Below are 16,787 nucleotides of genomic sequence, written 5' to 3'. Positions count from 1 at the left end.
ACCCGAACTGGCTCTGGCTGAAGTCCCTTCGGTAAGGGACTGGCAGGCACCTGGCTCCACTACGCACACCTCGAAGTCGTACTGCGAGCCATTTCTGGTATTTGAAATGTGTGCAACACGAGCGGAAGGATATAATCAGACTTTACAAAATTTTCCGTGACGCACAGATTAAGAACATTAAAGGAGAAATGAATAAAATCCCACATTAACTGGTAGAAAAGTTTATTATGACAGTGCACGCCACTGTAACCTGAAACAGCAAGGAAAGTAAACGTTATATGCAGACACGCGGTTTGGCTTTTAAGCAGATTTTTGAAAACTATTTCTATTGAGCTTTACATTAATGAATAACAACTTGGTCTTTTAAGACTTTTTATAAACAAACAAGAAAACCAGAGCTTTTTCTGGGTTGTACAAGTGAGGGGTATATACAGGGAAAGTACACGGGATTCATTATAATTAGAAATGGCATCGGAAGCCCTCTTCTCTCCCATTATGGACCATTTTTTAAGACGCTAAAGGGTAAGGAAGTGCAAGGGACAAGCAACAAACACCATGAAAAGACACCAGTGTGACGGAGGGCTCTTGGCTGTGCTTCAGTCGTTCGGACAGGAACGAGCTGATCCTGTAAACGGCAAGCAGCAGCCTTCTCGCGACCACTCGTTACAGAATTACGTTACTGGTTTCCTTCGGGGGATGCGAACCGAAGTCTGGGATTTGGGCAAACCCCAGTGCAGTTTCGGGGCTGCGAACGCCATCTTCTGCAGAAGATCTTCTTGTGGTGCAAAACTTCAGCACCTCAAGCTTAAAAGAATGCACTGGCTGGCTCTACCAGGCAAATCAGGTAAAAATGAATAGTTTTAGTTTAAAAATGTATCCTACGCCGCCCTCTGGCAACAGAAATATTAAATAACATAGTTCCCCTGCTGTGAGCAGAATAATGCGAATTAATTCCACGTTGCAAAAAAAGCAGCTGAGACTGCTTGGCAAGCGCTGGAGGCGTGGGGCGGAGCGGAGTTGCCCTGTCCGCTTTCACTCCGTAACCGCCGTGGGGAAGGAGCGGGAAAGCGGGTTAATTAGGAGCGGAGTCAGGGCTCTCCTCAACCCCCAAACCTCCAAAGCCTGTTTTGTGTAGGTGTAGCCGGAGTCATTAACACCCGTAGGCTGCAACAGGCGAGCGCTGCAACCCAAGCGAGCGGAGGTGCGGCAGCAGCGGATGCGTTCTGCTCGCTGTGTTGTACGGATCCTGTACTTTTAAAATAAAGCAGTATTTTCACCTGAAAACGCCGCTTCTTTCAACTTACGGGACCGCTCCACGCCGTGAACAAACCATGCAAACAAGTCCATCGTGTGAGAAAGCATTCTAAAACAGTTTTATTGGAATGATACAGGAACGGTTAATACACAGGTTAAATCCTCAATGCCTGCCGTCTACATAGGGAAAAAAAAAGAAACGAACCAGTTCAGTTCTTGCGCCCGTCGTTAACCTCACGCAGGTAGGGGGGACGGAAAAATGGCATCGAGGCAACGCATTCCTAGCGCTCCTAGATCCACGCAAGACAGCTGCGTCGAAATGAATGCAAGTTTTACACGCAGCCCCCCAACAAAGATATTTTCGGTATTTTTCAGTTTGTGTTGGTGCCTTGTTCCCCGGACAAAGAAATAATTCAGCCTGTCTCAACAGAGCTTTCTGAGGAATGCTGATACAGTTTGAACGCTACCATATGGCAAAGGGGGGACCAGACGAGGGGAGGGACTCTGTTTCTTAAACTTGGCAATTTTCTTGACCGTCAGAAACAGAGATTGACCTCGTTTCAGAATGTTTTGGGTGGCTGAACGGACAGAATTTGGCAGCGACTTTCAATTCTCCAAAATAATGCCTCTAATTCACAAAACTTGCACCATACTTTTTCCTTACGCAGGAAACGCAGCAAGTTGGCGTGGGTATAGCGACTCGTGTGTCCAAGTCCACTTTCTTCACAAGACTTCACTTAGTATTCGTACACACTTCTTTCTCCAAAACTTCACCACCAGTTTAGACCCAGAGAAAGATTATGCCATATTACAGAAGATAAATCACCTCGGTTCAGAAAGATGAAACCATGGTGGACAATAAAAATCGGACACTGGATTTAAAACGTAGCCTAACTTCCATCCCTAAAAGATCTTAAAAATAAATTTCCCAAAATTTCAGTCATTACTGGCAAAGCTTGCTAATGAAAAAGCACAAGCGCGTGTGTTAATCTTGCAGGGAAGGCAACGTTAATCTAGCCCTACGCCTTTTGACACTGTGCTTGCTTTTGTAAGGACGGGCTTCAGGCTGACTCCCAGGCTCCCAAATCAGAAAAGATAAAACAGGAATTAAATATCGCTTTAACTCACGTGGCTCCCTGCTAGATCCTGCTCAGGCGGACGCCTGGGGAAGCTTCACCGTGAGCTCTCCAGAAGCAGGGCTCCTCTCCGACCGCAGCGTTTCTTTTAACAGATGTTGACAAAACCGTCGGTTGTAGCGAACGGAACGAAAGCCCCAAAGAAACGTTGGGGAGGGAAGTATTTAAATTACTGCACTTTAGAACATCTTTGTAAACGTAAGTTTTTACTTTTATCCTGTTCCTAATTTCAGACTTCAGAACTATGACCTGTAGGCCGCTTCGGAAAGTGTTTAAAAAGCACCGCACGCATTTGACAGCCTCGGTGTCAAATACCCGCAGGGCGGTGAGACGCTGCAGCCTCCTGCTGATCTGTACCACCCGCTCCTCTGCCTTCAGAGAGCAAAGCAAACCAAAATGTGGGTGTGCAGGGCTGTTAGAACGATCCTCTAACTACAGCAAGGACTAATTATCCTTCTCACTGTCTTTTGATGCTTTTGGGGAGTAAGTACATGATGTGGCGCAAACCGCATTTTAAATTACCCACGCGCTTTTTAAACCTGTTTCTTATCCTTCAGGGCACTCGTAATTATTTGTGTTTTTGCAGAATATGGCCAAGAAATACAGTCTATCTCATGAGCGCTGGGAGGACAGACAGCTTAATATTGCACACGGTAAATTCACCGATACAAGACACTTTTATAGATTCGCAATTCCTGCAATACCTTCCTGATACGGCAGTAACAATGGAAAAAAAGTTTTTAAGCCTTAAAAAAAAAAAAAAGTCTTGCTTAATTACAATAGTTCTTGCTATTGAAACATTTATTTCCTCGTTTGAAAAAATACTATATGCATCTAACGACTACTTGAACATGCAATAAGATGCCTAATACTATAAGCAGTGTGAACTGGTATTTTTGTAGAGAAATACATTAAAGGCTTTCACCCTTACACAGGTAAGGAAATGCCATTTCTGGCCGTTTTGGCTTATTTGCACCCTTGCCTGGGAATTAGCGCCTACTTCACGGAGGTGCGCTGCATCTTGCCCACAGACGTGTCACGGGGTCGTGCTTAGGCAGCTGCGTGATGAACTGGCCAGCGAAAGGCCGTCCATTGCCCAAATCCCTTTTTCGTTGTCGGAAGAGCCCACACACGGATCACTTACATGAGAAATACATGGCAGTATTTTTTTTTTTTTATCATCTGTACAGCGTGTTACAATACAAATCTTAAATATCCATTCTACAAAAGAACAAACACAACTTTCAAAAGTGACTACAATGGCTATACTACACGATACCACCTACCATTTCATCTGAAACCAGAAAAGACACTGAAAAATTACCGTGTAATTCAGTAACATTTTTGAGGCAACTCAGGCACTACAGTTAGTATCTGACAAGGTTTTAGATGCTGTTGCTTGTTTTCCATATTTTAAATAGTTGGATCTCTAGGTATAACCCCATCTGTATTATTAGTACTAAAATAGTTTCTTGAAGTTTACACAAAACGGGCGAATTGCCGAGAGAGTTTAAACTACGTGAAAATCTTTCATGTCCAATTGCTTCAGTTTCCTACGCTTCCAACTTTGTAATAACACACTCCGTGCTCTCTATCTTCACATTTTCATCTCGTGTTCGAATTTGTATTATGTACGGTGAATGCTGCAAGCACCAATCAAATGTTAGAAATCACATCTACATTTCTTGAAGCAGAGACAATTGTACTATTTTATAAAAAGCTGTGGAAATTCCCTTTACAGAACATTTAAGGCAGTTGAAGTTCACGCTTGCTGCTTTGCCAGTGCTTCAGCTTCCTGAAACGGCAGAAGAGAAGCACACACGTTAGTACTTTATGAAAGGCGACAACTTAAACACACCTGTGTCAGGCACCGACCTATGATGCAACAAAAATTGCAGCAATCCACGATCAAGAATTGAGCAGCACTGAACCCAGCTCAAGAAGAGTCCCCGCTGCCTACGATGACGTTATAAAACAAGTCCCGTACGGTGCTGGCTTTGACTCCAGTTCTAAGCTAGCTCAAGTGGGACCTGCAGGAATATTCCAACCTGTGGCCAAGACCAGTTTTGACCATAAAAGCTTAAAACAAAAAATCAGATGTAATGAGTTATCCCTGATTTCATGCTAGGACACAAGAGCTATTGAGAGATCAAAGATTATTTGAAGCAACTGTGGTTAAATGTCAAAGGAATTCTTAATTAATAAAAGTCACCACATCAAAAAAAACAGGAAGAAGAAAAAAAAAAAAGAGGTGTTAGCAGAGATGTAATTTACTTTCTGAACTAAACCCTACCGAACGGCCAAAAGCCAGCATTTAGCTTTTGCCTTCCGGAAGGGTGATGAGAGCCGCCTGACAGCCCTCAGCCCGACACGGCTCGGAGCCGCTCCAGCAGAAGGCCCAGCCATCCCTCAGCTCCGTCCCGCGGCTGGCAGCAGGTCCGTCCTGGCACCGGCACTGCTGAGTAATCCCAGCTCCCGCGGCGGGGGGAAGCGAGCCAGCGGGGACGTGCTCCTTGGGAACCGCTCCTGCCTGCCCCCTGCTCTCCGGGCCCAGGGCTCCCAGCCCGCACCTCTTCGGGGGACCTGGCGTAGATCCGGTGGCCCCTGGCTACGTGAAGACATTCCCACGAAGCTTCTGAGGTGAAGGAACAGCTGAAGCAGCGTAGCAGACATACCGGCTAACCTCCGACAATTCTCAGTACGTTTCAGAAGGAACACTAAAAACCAATAGCCTGCGTTTTTCAGTCGTCTTCCAGCCTTCGTAAGGTGGTCACAAATGGGAACAGAAGGACAACAGAAGAAATGCAAAAGGAATTTTTTTCTGAAGGTGGTTTCTACAAGTGTACTTTTGACTGAAGATTAATTTAATTACCTGTTAGCTGCTGCAACATGGCCTACAAAAAGATGAACAGTCACAGGGCTCTCCCTGCAGCACTTCAGGGTGGACAGCGTGGTTTACTTTAAAGTAAGAAGTTTGACATCTGCTAAACTCCACCTTTATGTAATGGAGTTGTTTGCTTTGGTGACTGTGTAGAAATACTGAAGATAACAGTCCCAACAGTATCATTGTTAACAGGAGCCAGTAAGCTGAACAAATAAAAACCGAGAGGAGGAAGGACTAAGAAGGGAATTTCCAAGACGCCTGTAAGACTTGTAAGAGAGGGGACACAGTGGGTGACCCCGCAGGGCAGAGGTACCACGCATAGCCCCCTTATCTTAGACGTGGTGGGTCGCTCCGGTTTTCCTGGCTGTCTGCCCCAGCGCATCGCATCGCGCCGCCTTTTAACTCGGGGGCGTGGGAACAGCCTGGCTCGGACCGAGGGCTCGGGTCGGCCGCGCTCCCGGGCCGCGCTCTGCTCCTCTGGCCGCACGTCGCGGGTCAAAGAGCGCAGCTGGGACGTCACCGCGCAGACACGCCGCGCGTGCGAGGGCATCCTCTCAGTTCACGGCAGAAAAGGCAGGTGAAGAATGAAGGAAGGGTTAAAAAGGCCTACAAAGCCTGGGGAAAAAAAAGGATGTTTGATGTTCTCTAAAAGACAAGTGATTCTTTGAATGGTAACAAAAAGGAGATGGTTCCCTTCGCTTTGTAACAACTCCATTAACCAGCTGTGGGCACTACAGAAGTGACATCTAGCTCTTTTTTTTTGCCAGAAAACGGAGGACAAAGTACTTCTCTTCAAAACAGGCAGTGGTAAGCTGGAGGGGATTCCTGGTATTTCCCTCATCCCCAGGAAAGGGGTCACAAGTAACGCAGAGAACATGCTAACCTATTTGTCTTGAAGGCCAAACTCCATTTCCTTGGGCGTGGTCCTGCAAGTCACCTGGGAAAGGCTCAGCTTTTCAGATCCGACAGGATCCCTCTTTCACACTTCGCCTTATTTCTCCCTCGAGGCCCCTCACTGAGCATGCTCTCAGTCCTTAAATAGTTCATCACAGCCTTTAACTCACCAAATCCTCTCCCTTTTAAACCCATGTTGCTTGAAGTGGCGATACTTAAGATAAACTGAATGCCGACCTTTCGCAGGGTTTGCAGGTCCACAAACCAAAGCACCAGGGCTCAGTAAAGAGTTACTTGCGTTTCCCGTGCTCACTTCTGAGTCCTTCTTGCTTAGCATTCAGATTGGAACTTTGTGCTCGGAGTCAAACAACTTTCCCAGTCTCTCATCATGACATTTAATGGAGGTTTGCTGTCAAGCTCCTCTCTTGCAATAGCACACAGGTCGATCCCGGACTCCTTCCATTTTATGCAGCAACATATGCAGACGCAATGTCATTAACTACAAGATCATAGCCAAGCTGCAGGCAGCTATGCTGTAAATGCCAATTTCAGCATCTACAGATCAGTTTCTCCTCCTCAGCAGCAGGCAACCAGCTCGATCTGACATCACGTAATTGTGGGACGGCCACCAAAAGTCAGCCCAACAGCAGAATGCACCGGGTACAAGGTCACTTAGGCGAAGGTTATCTTCATCGGCTCAAACGCACCTCCCCGTGCTGGAGCAAGCAATACGAAAATTCAGTGGAGTACAAATGCGTTCTGTCTCTCCCTTTTAAAACTCACCGTTTCCTTAAAAAACACCCCTTAGGACAGAATCGGAGCAACTAAGAGCCATGCAGACTGCTTCTGCAATCTGGCAGGGTAAGTAAACAGCCATGCTCATAAATGTTATAGAGACAGACGACCTGGTTCATTACGGCAGCAACCGCCCTCCAGTACCACTGCGCTTCCCAGATCTCGGCCGTGAGGGGAAACACAGGGGCTTTCCTGCGGCCCGTGGTCTCAGGGCTGCTCTCTCCCTCCTGGGCTCCATCCTGCATACTCTTTTGTGCAGCGCTGGGCAGACGTTCCAAGAAACTTAAATAAGATTTACATGACATCACACCGTGTGCGGCTGGCCTCCTGACGCCGGTGACGCATGACGCTGGGGCACGCGTCGCAGGTCGTGCTCTCTGCAGTTCCCTGTACAAGGCCGAGTTTTTCCTCGCTACACCATTCACGTTAGCGGAGCTACCGCTAGAAATTAGTTTGGCTCCCAAAACTGTTTCAATCTGACCCACAACTTGTAATGCTTAACACTGACGGATCATCATCCACCTTTAAAATCGGGTCTCTTTGTGATGTGCACGGCATGACCTTCAACTCTTACAGGAATAAAGTTGAAAGGAAACGGCATGTTTATTCACTGGAACAAGAAAGCTGGAAGTGACCTGGAGGATCCTGCTGCTGTCAAGCGAAACGTATAAAGCAGGCTTGTCCTATCCTATCAAAATCAAAAGGAGAAGTCCAGCCCATTGCATCTGCAAAGCAGCAACCCAGTTTGTAATTGGCAACAGAAAACAAGGCTTCAGATAACAAGCTGGAGGAAAAAATTCCTCTGAAGCAAGACCACATTATTTCAAAAACAGTGACTCTGGTTTCAAGGTATTTTCTGGTACAAAAATCTCATCAAAACTTCACACGAATTAAGTTTTTTCACTGAACTGAAACAATCCTTTGGTTTTGTGACAATTTTTCATCTAGATTTCTTGTGCGTGCTTCAGTGCAAGTATTAACTACTTCTCACTTGTTCCCAGAGCGTACAATAAAAAAAAAATCCAATGGTAAGAGACAAGTATTACTAGTGAAGAACTTGACCCAGCTCTTCTTCCCAAAGCAACAAAAGCTTTTCCACTAACTTAAAAAAGAGCAGGGTGGCTCTGCGGTGAGGCTACCGAAAGAGCATCTGTACCGAACACTGAGTTTTTCTGGTAGGAGAGGGAGGAAGCTGCCTCCAGGGAACACAGCATCCTCCCAATAAACCAGCACATAACACCGGCGTGTGGCTCTACTGTTGAAGCCTGAAAGTTAGTCTCTGGAGACCGAACATCAGACCAGCAGGTAGATTGACTGGGGCAACCACAGAACACGTAAAAGATCCTACTATGAGCAGAAAAGAACAAGGTGCAAAACGCAGGTTGTGGTTTACTGCGAGAAATGTACACACCTACCTTTGAGCCAGGTGGCGCAGTCAAGCCTAAAAACGCATATACTGCGTTGTTCTCTCGAGCTTCAAAGAAAGCTTCGTAGTCCTTCACCATGCAGCCAGGGAGGGGGAAGGAAACAAAAGACAGAAGCGTGAATCGTCAGAAATAACCGCAGCTCAGTTTGGTGTGTTACCCAACCCGCACCGAGCAAACCGCTTCCTGTGGCCGAATGCAAAATTCAGAGCATCACCTCAGGTATTTACCATTAGCACTGACTCCACAGAAATTGTACTGTCTGAAAAGCGCCAAGCGGGGAATTTCAGCGTCTGTAGCAACAAGACGCTGCCGTGAGGTGCTTCCACCCTTCCCAGAGGGACAGCCTCCACAGCGAGGTAGTTGTCACTGGTCTGGCGTGGATGTCCCTCCCGCAGGAGCGGGCTGAGCCCCTGCCTTCTCATCAGAAACACTGGTGTCCACAGGTGCCATTGCTCATTACTGGTTAGTAATGTCAACTGTGCAACCATGGACATTAACTCTTAAACCTGTTAAAAGTTAAATTTAAACCTATGAACCAAGAGTACATCCTTTCCCATCATGTTTCCCATTAATGATTAGTCTACGCAAACGAAGGAAATCAGGTGGGGCTGTTCATTGCACTCATAGTGCGCTACAGTCACTCTGAATATGCACACACAGCCACTTCCCAGGAATATTATGGTAAAAACAATGAAATAATAAAAGAAATACCAATGCTTCCTTCTCTGCCCTTTTTTATATTTGAGGCAGAATGCAGTGCTGTACAAACAACACAGCTTAGTTGTCTGCTACGTTAGGGAAGAGCAAGCAAAAAGCCCACGGTGTGGCTCAGCAGCAGCAGCTGCCAAACACCGACCAAACGAGCCCAGAAGGCTTGGGCCCGTCCACTGTCGTCCGAGTTACCACATACTTCCCTCGCTCCGATTTCCAAACTCAGCACATATCTGTCCTATGACTTTCCTTCTCTCCCTTTTTAACTGAAGCAACAGTACCAGCTTTCTCCAGCTTTACTGGGGAAGGTTTTGATGCAGGAGTCCTGGCTGAGAAACCCAAGGCACGGCAGCAGCTCGGAGCAGGCTCAGTCCCGGGCTGAAGTCAGGGAGAGAGCTGCCATTGAGGGCACGCTGCTTCGCATGTTTGTCTGTCTGGTAGGCAAAAGCCTAAGAAATAGCAAATGCTGTTTGAAAACAGCAGCGTGTTCAGAGCAGGGGCAGCTCTGAGAAGAGGCTGTTGCAGCTGGAGCAGAAGGAAGTACAGGGAGCAGAGGACTCCAGAGATCAGGGATGTCAAATTATTGTTCCATTTGTACACGTAGCATTCGGGTGCTAGTTTGATAAAAATGTGTATGATTATGTTAAATCCTCCCTGAAGCCCATCTGTTGACAGTACTGGGGCTGCTTGATAACAAAGGGGTTGTTTATCTTGCTGGTGCATAGTCCGGCAGTCTGCTTCGTAGCATCTACCAGGAAAGGAATGCCTGTGACTAAGGAGCAGGGTCCGTGCCAGCTTGCACGGCGCCTACAGTTACAGCCTTTCTGCTGTGTGCAGGCCAATAAAAGTCGGTTTGCTCATTCCTCTGCCAGTTATGCTGCATCAGATGAAACAAACAGGGAAGTTCATGCCTGAGATGGAGCAGATAAAGACATAAAGAGGTTCAAGCGGGTGGGCACAGAATTACCTTTTACCTTCCTGAAAGCTAAACTGTAGCAACTTGAATCCAGCTACACAGATTGACCGAACTTCAGAAGATCGAAGTGACATCAACCAAAATTTTGGGGATGAAATAAATGCATAGCAAGAACTGGTCTGAAGCATCTATACCAAAATTACTGTATAGTCATGGGTTGCGGTGGGGGATACATTAGAAGCATCTCTGATGAGCAGGCATCCAGATCTCGGTGCGTACGGCTTTTCCTCTTCCCGTCCCACACCACTGCAGAGCGAAGCCCTGTTCTGCTGCACAGCTACAGCAATGCAGCAGAAATCTGGCCACATTTCACCGATGACGGACAACTGCAGGGTGATCTGCTTGCATCCCTAAAGCTCTGCTATGCCAAGGGAGAAAGCTGATACTGTTGCAGCTGGACTTCCTACTGGTATGGAAATATTTGCCTCTTTTGTTTGTTTGTTTGTTTTTAAGGAGAGATAACTGAACAGAAATTGTCAACGCTTTTCGACTAGCCCCTCCTCAGCTTTCAGCTGCAGACAACTATTGATCATTTGTCGCTCCAAACCAACCTTTTATCAGTCGATACAATTTTGAGAGCCAAGTGGTACATTAGCTCACTGTGGACATTGTTTCAAGTTCTGCTTTTATTACAAGCAAGAAAAAAATCCTGGCACATTGAGGATGGTTTCTTTCAGGAGCCACAGAATCGCCTCACACAGGTCCAGAACTGGCAGGTTCCGACTTACGGACTTTGCAGGTCAGGACCAGACTGCAGAACGACTTAGAAACCAACACATGGCACCAGAGGAATGCACACTGTGAGCTCTTTTCAGAAGATACTAAGTTTTAAAAATAAAACAAACCATTAATCTAATAATCAGTCAAGCACGGCCTGCTGAGTAGGAGTACTGCAGGGCAACTTACTTTTGATCAAGCATTAAAATAATTACAAGTAGGAATTGTATTTGCAATACGAGTTTTAATCTGTTCGAGGCATTGGAGTAAGTGGACCGCAACAGCCTTCATTTTGCAAGCAGTACACAAAAACCGATCCCAAGAAGGATCAGAAAACCGACTGATGGTCATGGCAGACATCACTGCGTATGAGCACTTATTTTGGACGATGAACAGACTACAGAGCGATCTGGGATCCACACATATTGGCAAACCCCGTGTGGACAGAACAGGTCTCTGAACTTGCTACAGAACATAAGGCTGATGCAACAGTGCCAGATTTCTGTGAGGTGTTAGTTCACAATCATGGTGAACATGGGAATTAAAAAAAACCTGTAAACTTTCAGAGCCATAAGAGGGGAAAAAAATCCACAGGGAAAAAAAATATATGTATACTGCAAGGTGGTGGTAGGCTCACTCCAGTAAGTAGCGCAATGATCTGAGAATCAGGAGGTCCAAAATTTAATCTCTCCTCTATGGCGAAACCGGAATATTCAAGAATGAATTATTATTAAAAGCCCAAGAGGAGGGGTAAATGTCTAACACCTTCCAGGCCCCTCACGGTTTGCACACTTGAACGAGTCCTTTCTTGCTGATCACAACAGCAAAGCACAGACTACGGCAGCGAGTAAGAGGACTGGGATGAGGAGAGATGGAGACCTGGAGCCGTGCCTTACCCCGAGGTACCGGCTGTCGTTGAAGAGCCGGGGCGGCAAGGGGTTCCCGCTTGCTGGCCGGCTGTCTTCAGGGACGTTCTCGCGCATCCATTTCCGATTCTCCTCGTTGGCGGCGATATCCTTTTCCTCAAATTCAATTTTGTTGGCTTCCAAGAAACCTAACACATCTTGTTGCTGCTTTTTAATCTGTGACAAAAGAGGGAGGGGGGGAGAGAAAGCAAACAAAATCAGTCAAACCATTTCTTCTGCTGCCAATTATGCAATTCCAGGGTTCAATGAAGAAACAAGTGGGTGCAAAACGGGTTGAAAATGGAAGCAGTAAGAAAATTCTGAGAATAAAACGGTATCTTCCAAAGAGTCAGATCTGAGCCCTGACTGGGCTCCTATATAATTGAACAGGCTGAAGTCTAAAGACACCATCCCTATACACACGTGAGTGTTGTGAACCTTAAAAGGTCTCCAACCAAAAGTAAAGGTGCAAGCAGTCCCCTTGCAGAGGCTGTGCTGTCCAGGCCTTAAAAGCAACTTGGGGGAACGTTGTTTTTTCAGGTGCAGCGAAGTTTGCTGGAGGGACATCTGAGGTACAACCTGCTTCCTTCGTGCCCCTGTAAGCACAGGCTGAACCCACCCTTCCCAGAGTCCAGGGTTTTGTCCTCCTCATGCAGGCTACGCACCTCGCTGCGGGCACTTCCCGATAGAGATCTCATACAGTCATCATTAACAGTAAGATCACAAAGCAATTTTGGCTCGTGTTTCTTTGGACAAAAAAAACCCTCTTCTGCTCTGCTCCGGGTTTCAGCGGCGGCAGGAATGGTCTCTGGAGAGCTGCGACCCTGCATCCCCCGTCCTTGCTCGTCTCAAGGAGAAGTCTCGGGGGGCTGACTGCACAGGCTGGACGAGATCCCACACTGACGCAGCCCGTCCCCTGCGCACTCACGCAGCACCCCAGTGAAAAGCAGGACCTGCGCAGTAAAGACTGTGCTGGGTTTTTACAGGAAAGGTGGTTTTTATTCCTGTCGTATGTGAATTATTGACTTCCTGATACAGGGATCTTCTGCTTATGATCTGTTCTTCTTCTGCATGACTTTACCACCATAAAGGAAATTATAACCATGCGCATCCTAGCAAACAATACAAAATGGGATTTATTGGGAAATTTGTTCTCTTCAAATTATTCCCTTCATTACAAAACCAGTCCAAGGCCTGGCTTTAACCTAATTAGCTCAGTGCAACAAAAGCAGCGCTTCATACAGATGTTGCACTGCTTCTAATTCAGGTCAGCCGCCAGCTTCCCCGAGCAGCCTCTCCATATACGGCGAAGGGAAACCAGGCAGCTCCCGGCGAGCAGCGCCGGGGTCAGGCCGCAGCCAGCCGAGAGCCAAATATGGTGCCGGCAGCCCCGGCTCGCACAGCCCCGCACCCCGGGGCGCGCGGCTGGACCGGGAGCTGGAGGGAGGGCGCGAGGCTTCAGCGTAGGAAAAGCGCTGCCCTGGAAGGGTGCGGTTTGGGAGAGCGGAGCCCGGCGGCTCCGAAGAGGAGACTGCCACGCCTCGGCAGTCTTTAAGCATCCATCGACTCCTTCTTTAGCAGCTCCTTTGGAGCATCACTGCTGGCTGCGCCACAATCCATGAGAGGGAACCGGTCCAGGCTAAACTAGATCTTGGGGGGAGTGGTTTGGTTTGTTTTTAAAAAACCTGGATAGATGGATCTCGCTCTGCAGCTAGCTCAGTGTAGGGCAAAGGGACCAACCCTGCTCTCCCGACGGAGGAAAAACGTGCTCCCGGCTTCAGCGGGGAAGCTGCCTGCCCAGGGCTGCAGGAGCCAACATGATTGCTCCTAACATGCCAGCAGAGGAGCCGCTGAACTCGATTAGCGAGTACCCTTGTACCCTTAAACAGAAGAATATTGCCGGGCATCAGCTAATTTTCATCATGTCTAAAAATAAATAAAAAGGGACAAGTTAATACCACCCTGAGGAAATAATTCATGTTGCAGGCTGTATAGAAAAACATTTCTCAGCAGACTCGAATCTACTGGTAAGAGATTTCTTCGCTTGCCTTTAATAACAGGGGTCACAGCAGGAGGGAGCCGTCAGGGGAAGTTTTTCTCCATCGTGCCATACAGCTCAGAGGGAAAAAAAAAGCGAGCACTTCCTTCATGAACTGTTCTGTAGGACTCAAACGAGGGAAAGGTCTTTGTAACTGTAAACTCCTCTGCCAGCGGTCAGTATCGCAGGCAACACACCGACCTGGGAATAAGTGGAATTTCCCCCCCCCCCGAACTAGTGACATTTTAATTAACCATTTCCCACCATTTGTAAATTACAGATCCAGCTAGTTTTGACGAGTCTCAGGTCCTTAACTTGTCCAAAATCTGCTGCTTACTGAGGACACACTTTGAGATGTCCCAGAATTTTTAAGAAAAAAAAGCAAACCAAGTTTTTACCCAATCTACTATTAAACTCTGCCATGTAAAACAAGAGCTCTAAGTTTGACAGTAATTAGCATTTTGATCTCCTGAGAAGCCTCTTTATTTTTTAAATCATTTTTATGATCAGATTGCCGCCCAGCCGTACACCCCGCCTCTCATTCCTCAGCTCCGTCTCGCACCGCAGCCCCTGCGCAGGCAGGCCCCGCACAGCCGCTCCTTCCACGCAGCACCCGCTCCGACAGGGCTGGACCATCTCAACCATCACGATGCTTCTTCAACATGAAGACAATGCCTCTGGCTGCCCTACGCTGCCATTATTTCACGTGATGAACTTGAAGAGAGTTTTCCTCTTAGACATATGTATGCAAAACATCTCTCTGTACACTGCCACATTGCCTGTTTTGCTCTATTTTCGCTCATTCTCCCAGCTTCACGGCGCGAGGACAGTCTCTGGGTTGTTTTTTCCGCTACAGGTAGCACAACCAGATCCCAAGCTCACGACCTCAGCTCCGAAGGGCTCTCACAGCAGATAACCCCCTCTGCTTGTTTATGAAGAGCTAGCAAAGCTGGAAATGTATTTTTTCTGCTAGAAAAGGCACCGTGTGGAAGGCAAGCACAGCAGTTTGGTCTCCGTGCCGCTCTCAGTCCATCTGTGCTCAAAGGAGGTAATTCTCTAAAGAACTGTAAAGAAAAGCAAGGAGCTGGTGTTGATGCATGAGTAATATTAGTTTGAAACCCTAGTTTTCTGGCCAAAGAAAAAAAAACAAGTTGGAAGATTAAGAGGCAATGCATTCCTCCCAGCTCCTCAGACAAGTCTTCCGACCATGGTGACAAGCACTTACACAAGGGCATTAAATGCTCCAGAGAAACATGGCACCAACTGCTGGGCAGAACAGACACCGAGCTGCCAGGTCGCATTATTTTATGGGATTTTATTTAGAAAACTTCTATTAATCTCAGGCACTGGAACATCACTGGGAGGGAAGTGCCTAAAATAGAGCAAGAGACGCCTGCCGCTGCTTCAGGGTATTTTGTTGTACTTACTCGAAAGGGCATATGCTCTCCTCAGGACAAGAGCCTGGAAGATGGTTCCTTCTGCCCATGTTTGGGAAGGAGCAAGGAGCCTTTCTTCAGGATGCGCCTGTCAACACGCAGCACTCGCTTCCCAAAAAAACCTCTCCCAGTTCCCTAACCGGGCATGGACACCGGCCAGCGGCTTTCCAGATACCGCACCTCGTCCTACGCAAACAACTGTCATGTCTAAAGCTGTTTTGGCCTGTTAGCTGCAGCTAACCGCAGTTTGCAGACACAAAAATCTTTGTTTATACTGAGTGCTCCCGACACATTTTGCAGGGCAGAGAGTGCCAGCGGAGAGCCGGGAACGTGCACGCAGCCAGCGCAGGAGCCGGGGAGCTGAGAGCAACGCCGCTGCGGCAGGGTCCTGAGGCTGGGGGACCAGCGCTGGAGAGGCAGAAGGACTCGTGGATAGACACAAAAGCACAAGAACAACGCAGAAATCACGGAGAGGGATGGGCAGACAACTGCAAGGAAGGACAGAGGCGGGGAAGGAGCTGATGGCACAGGGTAAAACGGATGGATAGAGACAGGGCAAAATCCCAGGGGTGGAGGTGGGATGGAGGCAGAGGGACGGAAAGGAGAGGGGCTGGGGTGGGGAGCAGCAGAAGTCATACTGCCGAGAGGAAGGGCCGCATCCTGCTGGAGCTCAGCGCTGCCCTGCTTGGGGAAACAAGAACGCCCTGGGGAAAGGCAGTCTTGCCCACAGATGGCTTTGCCCCCCACCCCCAGGAACACACAGCTGGTTTCTCAGCCTGAACACACTGCCTCACGCTTCGCGGGGCACTCTTGGGGGAAAAACAGCTAAAATTACTCAGGTGAGTGGAAACGTTATACTTTTTGCTGACGTTCCTAAGGTAATGTTGAAAGGAAACATTTAACCAAATGAATCTATTTTCACTTGGGTTTGGCTCTCGCTGTCTGTTCCAAAGGCAGAAATAGCTTTATGGCAAGTGCTTGGAGGTTAAGCAAAGCCTCACCACCAACCTATAATCTCCTGCATACAAAATCTGCACAAGCAGCAGTAGAAGTTCATGCTTCCAGCAAGCTGCCCTTTTTTTTTTTTTTAAGATACCCTTGTGTATCAAGATTCTCTTCCTTTCCAGTTACAAGCCAGTCACGAAACATTAAGCTTTCAACAGAGCATGTGCACAGAGTAACATTATGAAAACGAGTAGTTTAGGATTATTGTCCCTCCCTTGAATACACATCAGAAGTTAAATTTACTGTTCTAAGATCTAATTCGCATCAGTGGATGACGCTGGAAATGCAGGAGAAACCACGCCGAAGCTGCCAAGAGCAGAGGCGGGCGATATTCTCCAACAAATCGCAGTCCATCAAAAACGGAGCCTTAACCCCAAGGGGGCAGAAAACTTTCCAGAAAATGCTGCAACATTTTAGAGTCAATATTTTTTTTCTCCTCCAAATCTTTACTCATTGCAAGGAAAAAACAAAACCAAACCTCAACTAAAAGTTATAAACAGAAAGGAGGCAGGGGCGATGCTGCAGAGAAGCAGGCAATACTCCATCCCCAGCTCCGGCCAGGACTGCAAACTGGCTGTCAACAGCCAGCCTCTCTCAGCACTGCCCCGC

At 47.5% G+C, this 16,787-nt stretch overlaps 1 protein-coding gene across 1 annotated transcript in view; it reads right to left on the bottom strand.

Annotated features, from left to right (window-relative positions):
- Positions 1-521: 521 nt before the first annotated feature.
- Positions 522-16,787, bottom strand: part of SH3BGRL (SH3 domain binding glutamate rich protein like) — a 37,803-nt gene continuing 21,537 nt past the window's right edge. The window contains exons 2-4 of the mRNA XM_082323404.1: positions 11,691-11,876; positions 8,379-8,459; positions 522-4,185 (exon numbers count right to left, since the gene is read on the bottom strand). Coding sequence (XP_082179530.1) covers positions 4,153-4,185; positions 8,379-8,459; positions 11,691-11,876 — 300 coding nt within the window. The 3' untranslated portion in view covers positions 522-4,152. The remainder of the gene's footprint in view (positions 4,186-8,378; positions 8,460-11,690; positions 11,877-16,787) is intronic.

The sequence above is a fragment of the Platalea leucorodia genome (assembly GCF_965183815.1).
Source record: "Platalea leucorodia genome assembly, chromosome: 10".
NCBI classification, from domain to species: Eukaryota; Metazoa; Chordata; class Aves; order Pelecaniformes; family Threskiornithidae; genus Platalea; species Platalea leucorodia.
This window is presented reverse-complemented; position numbering and strand designations above follow the sequence as displayed.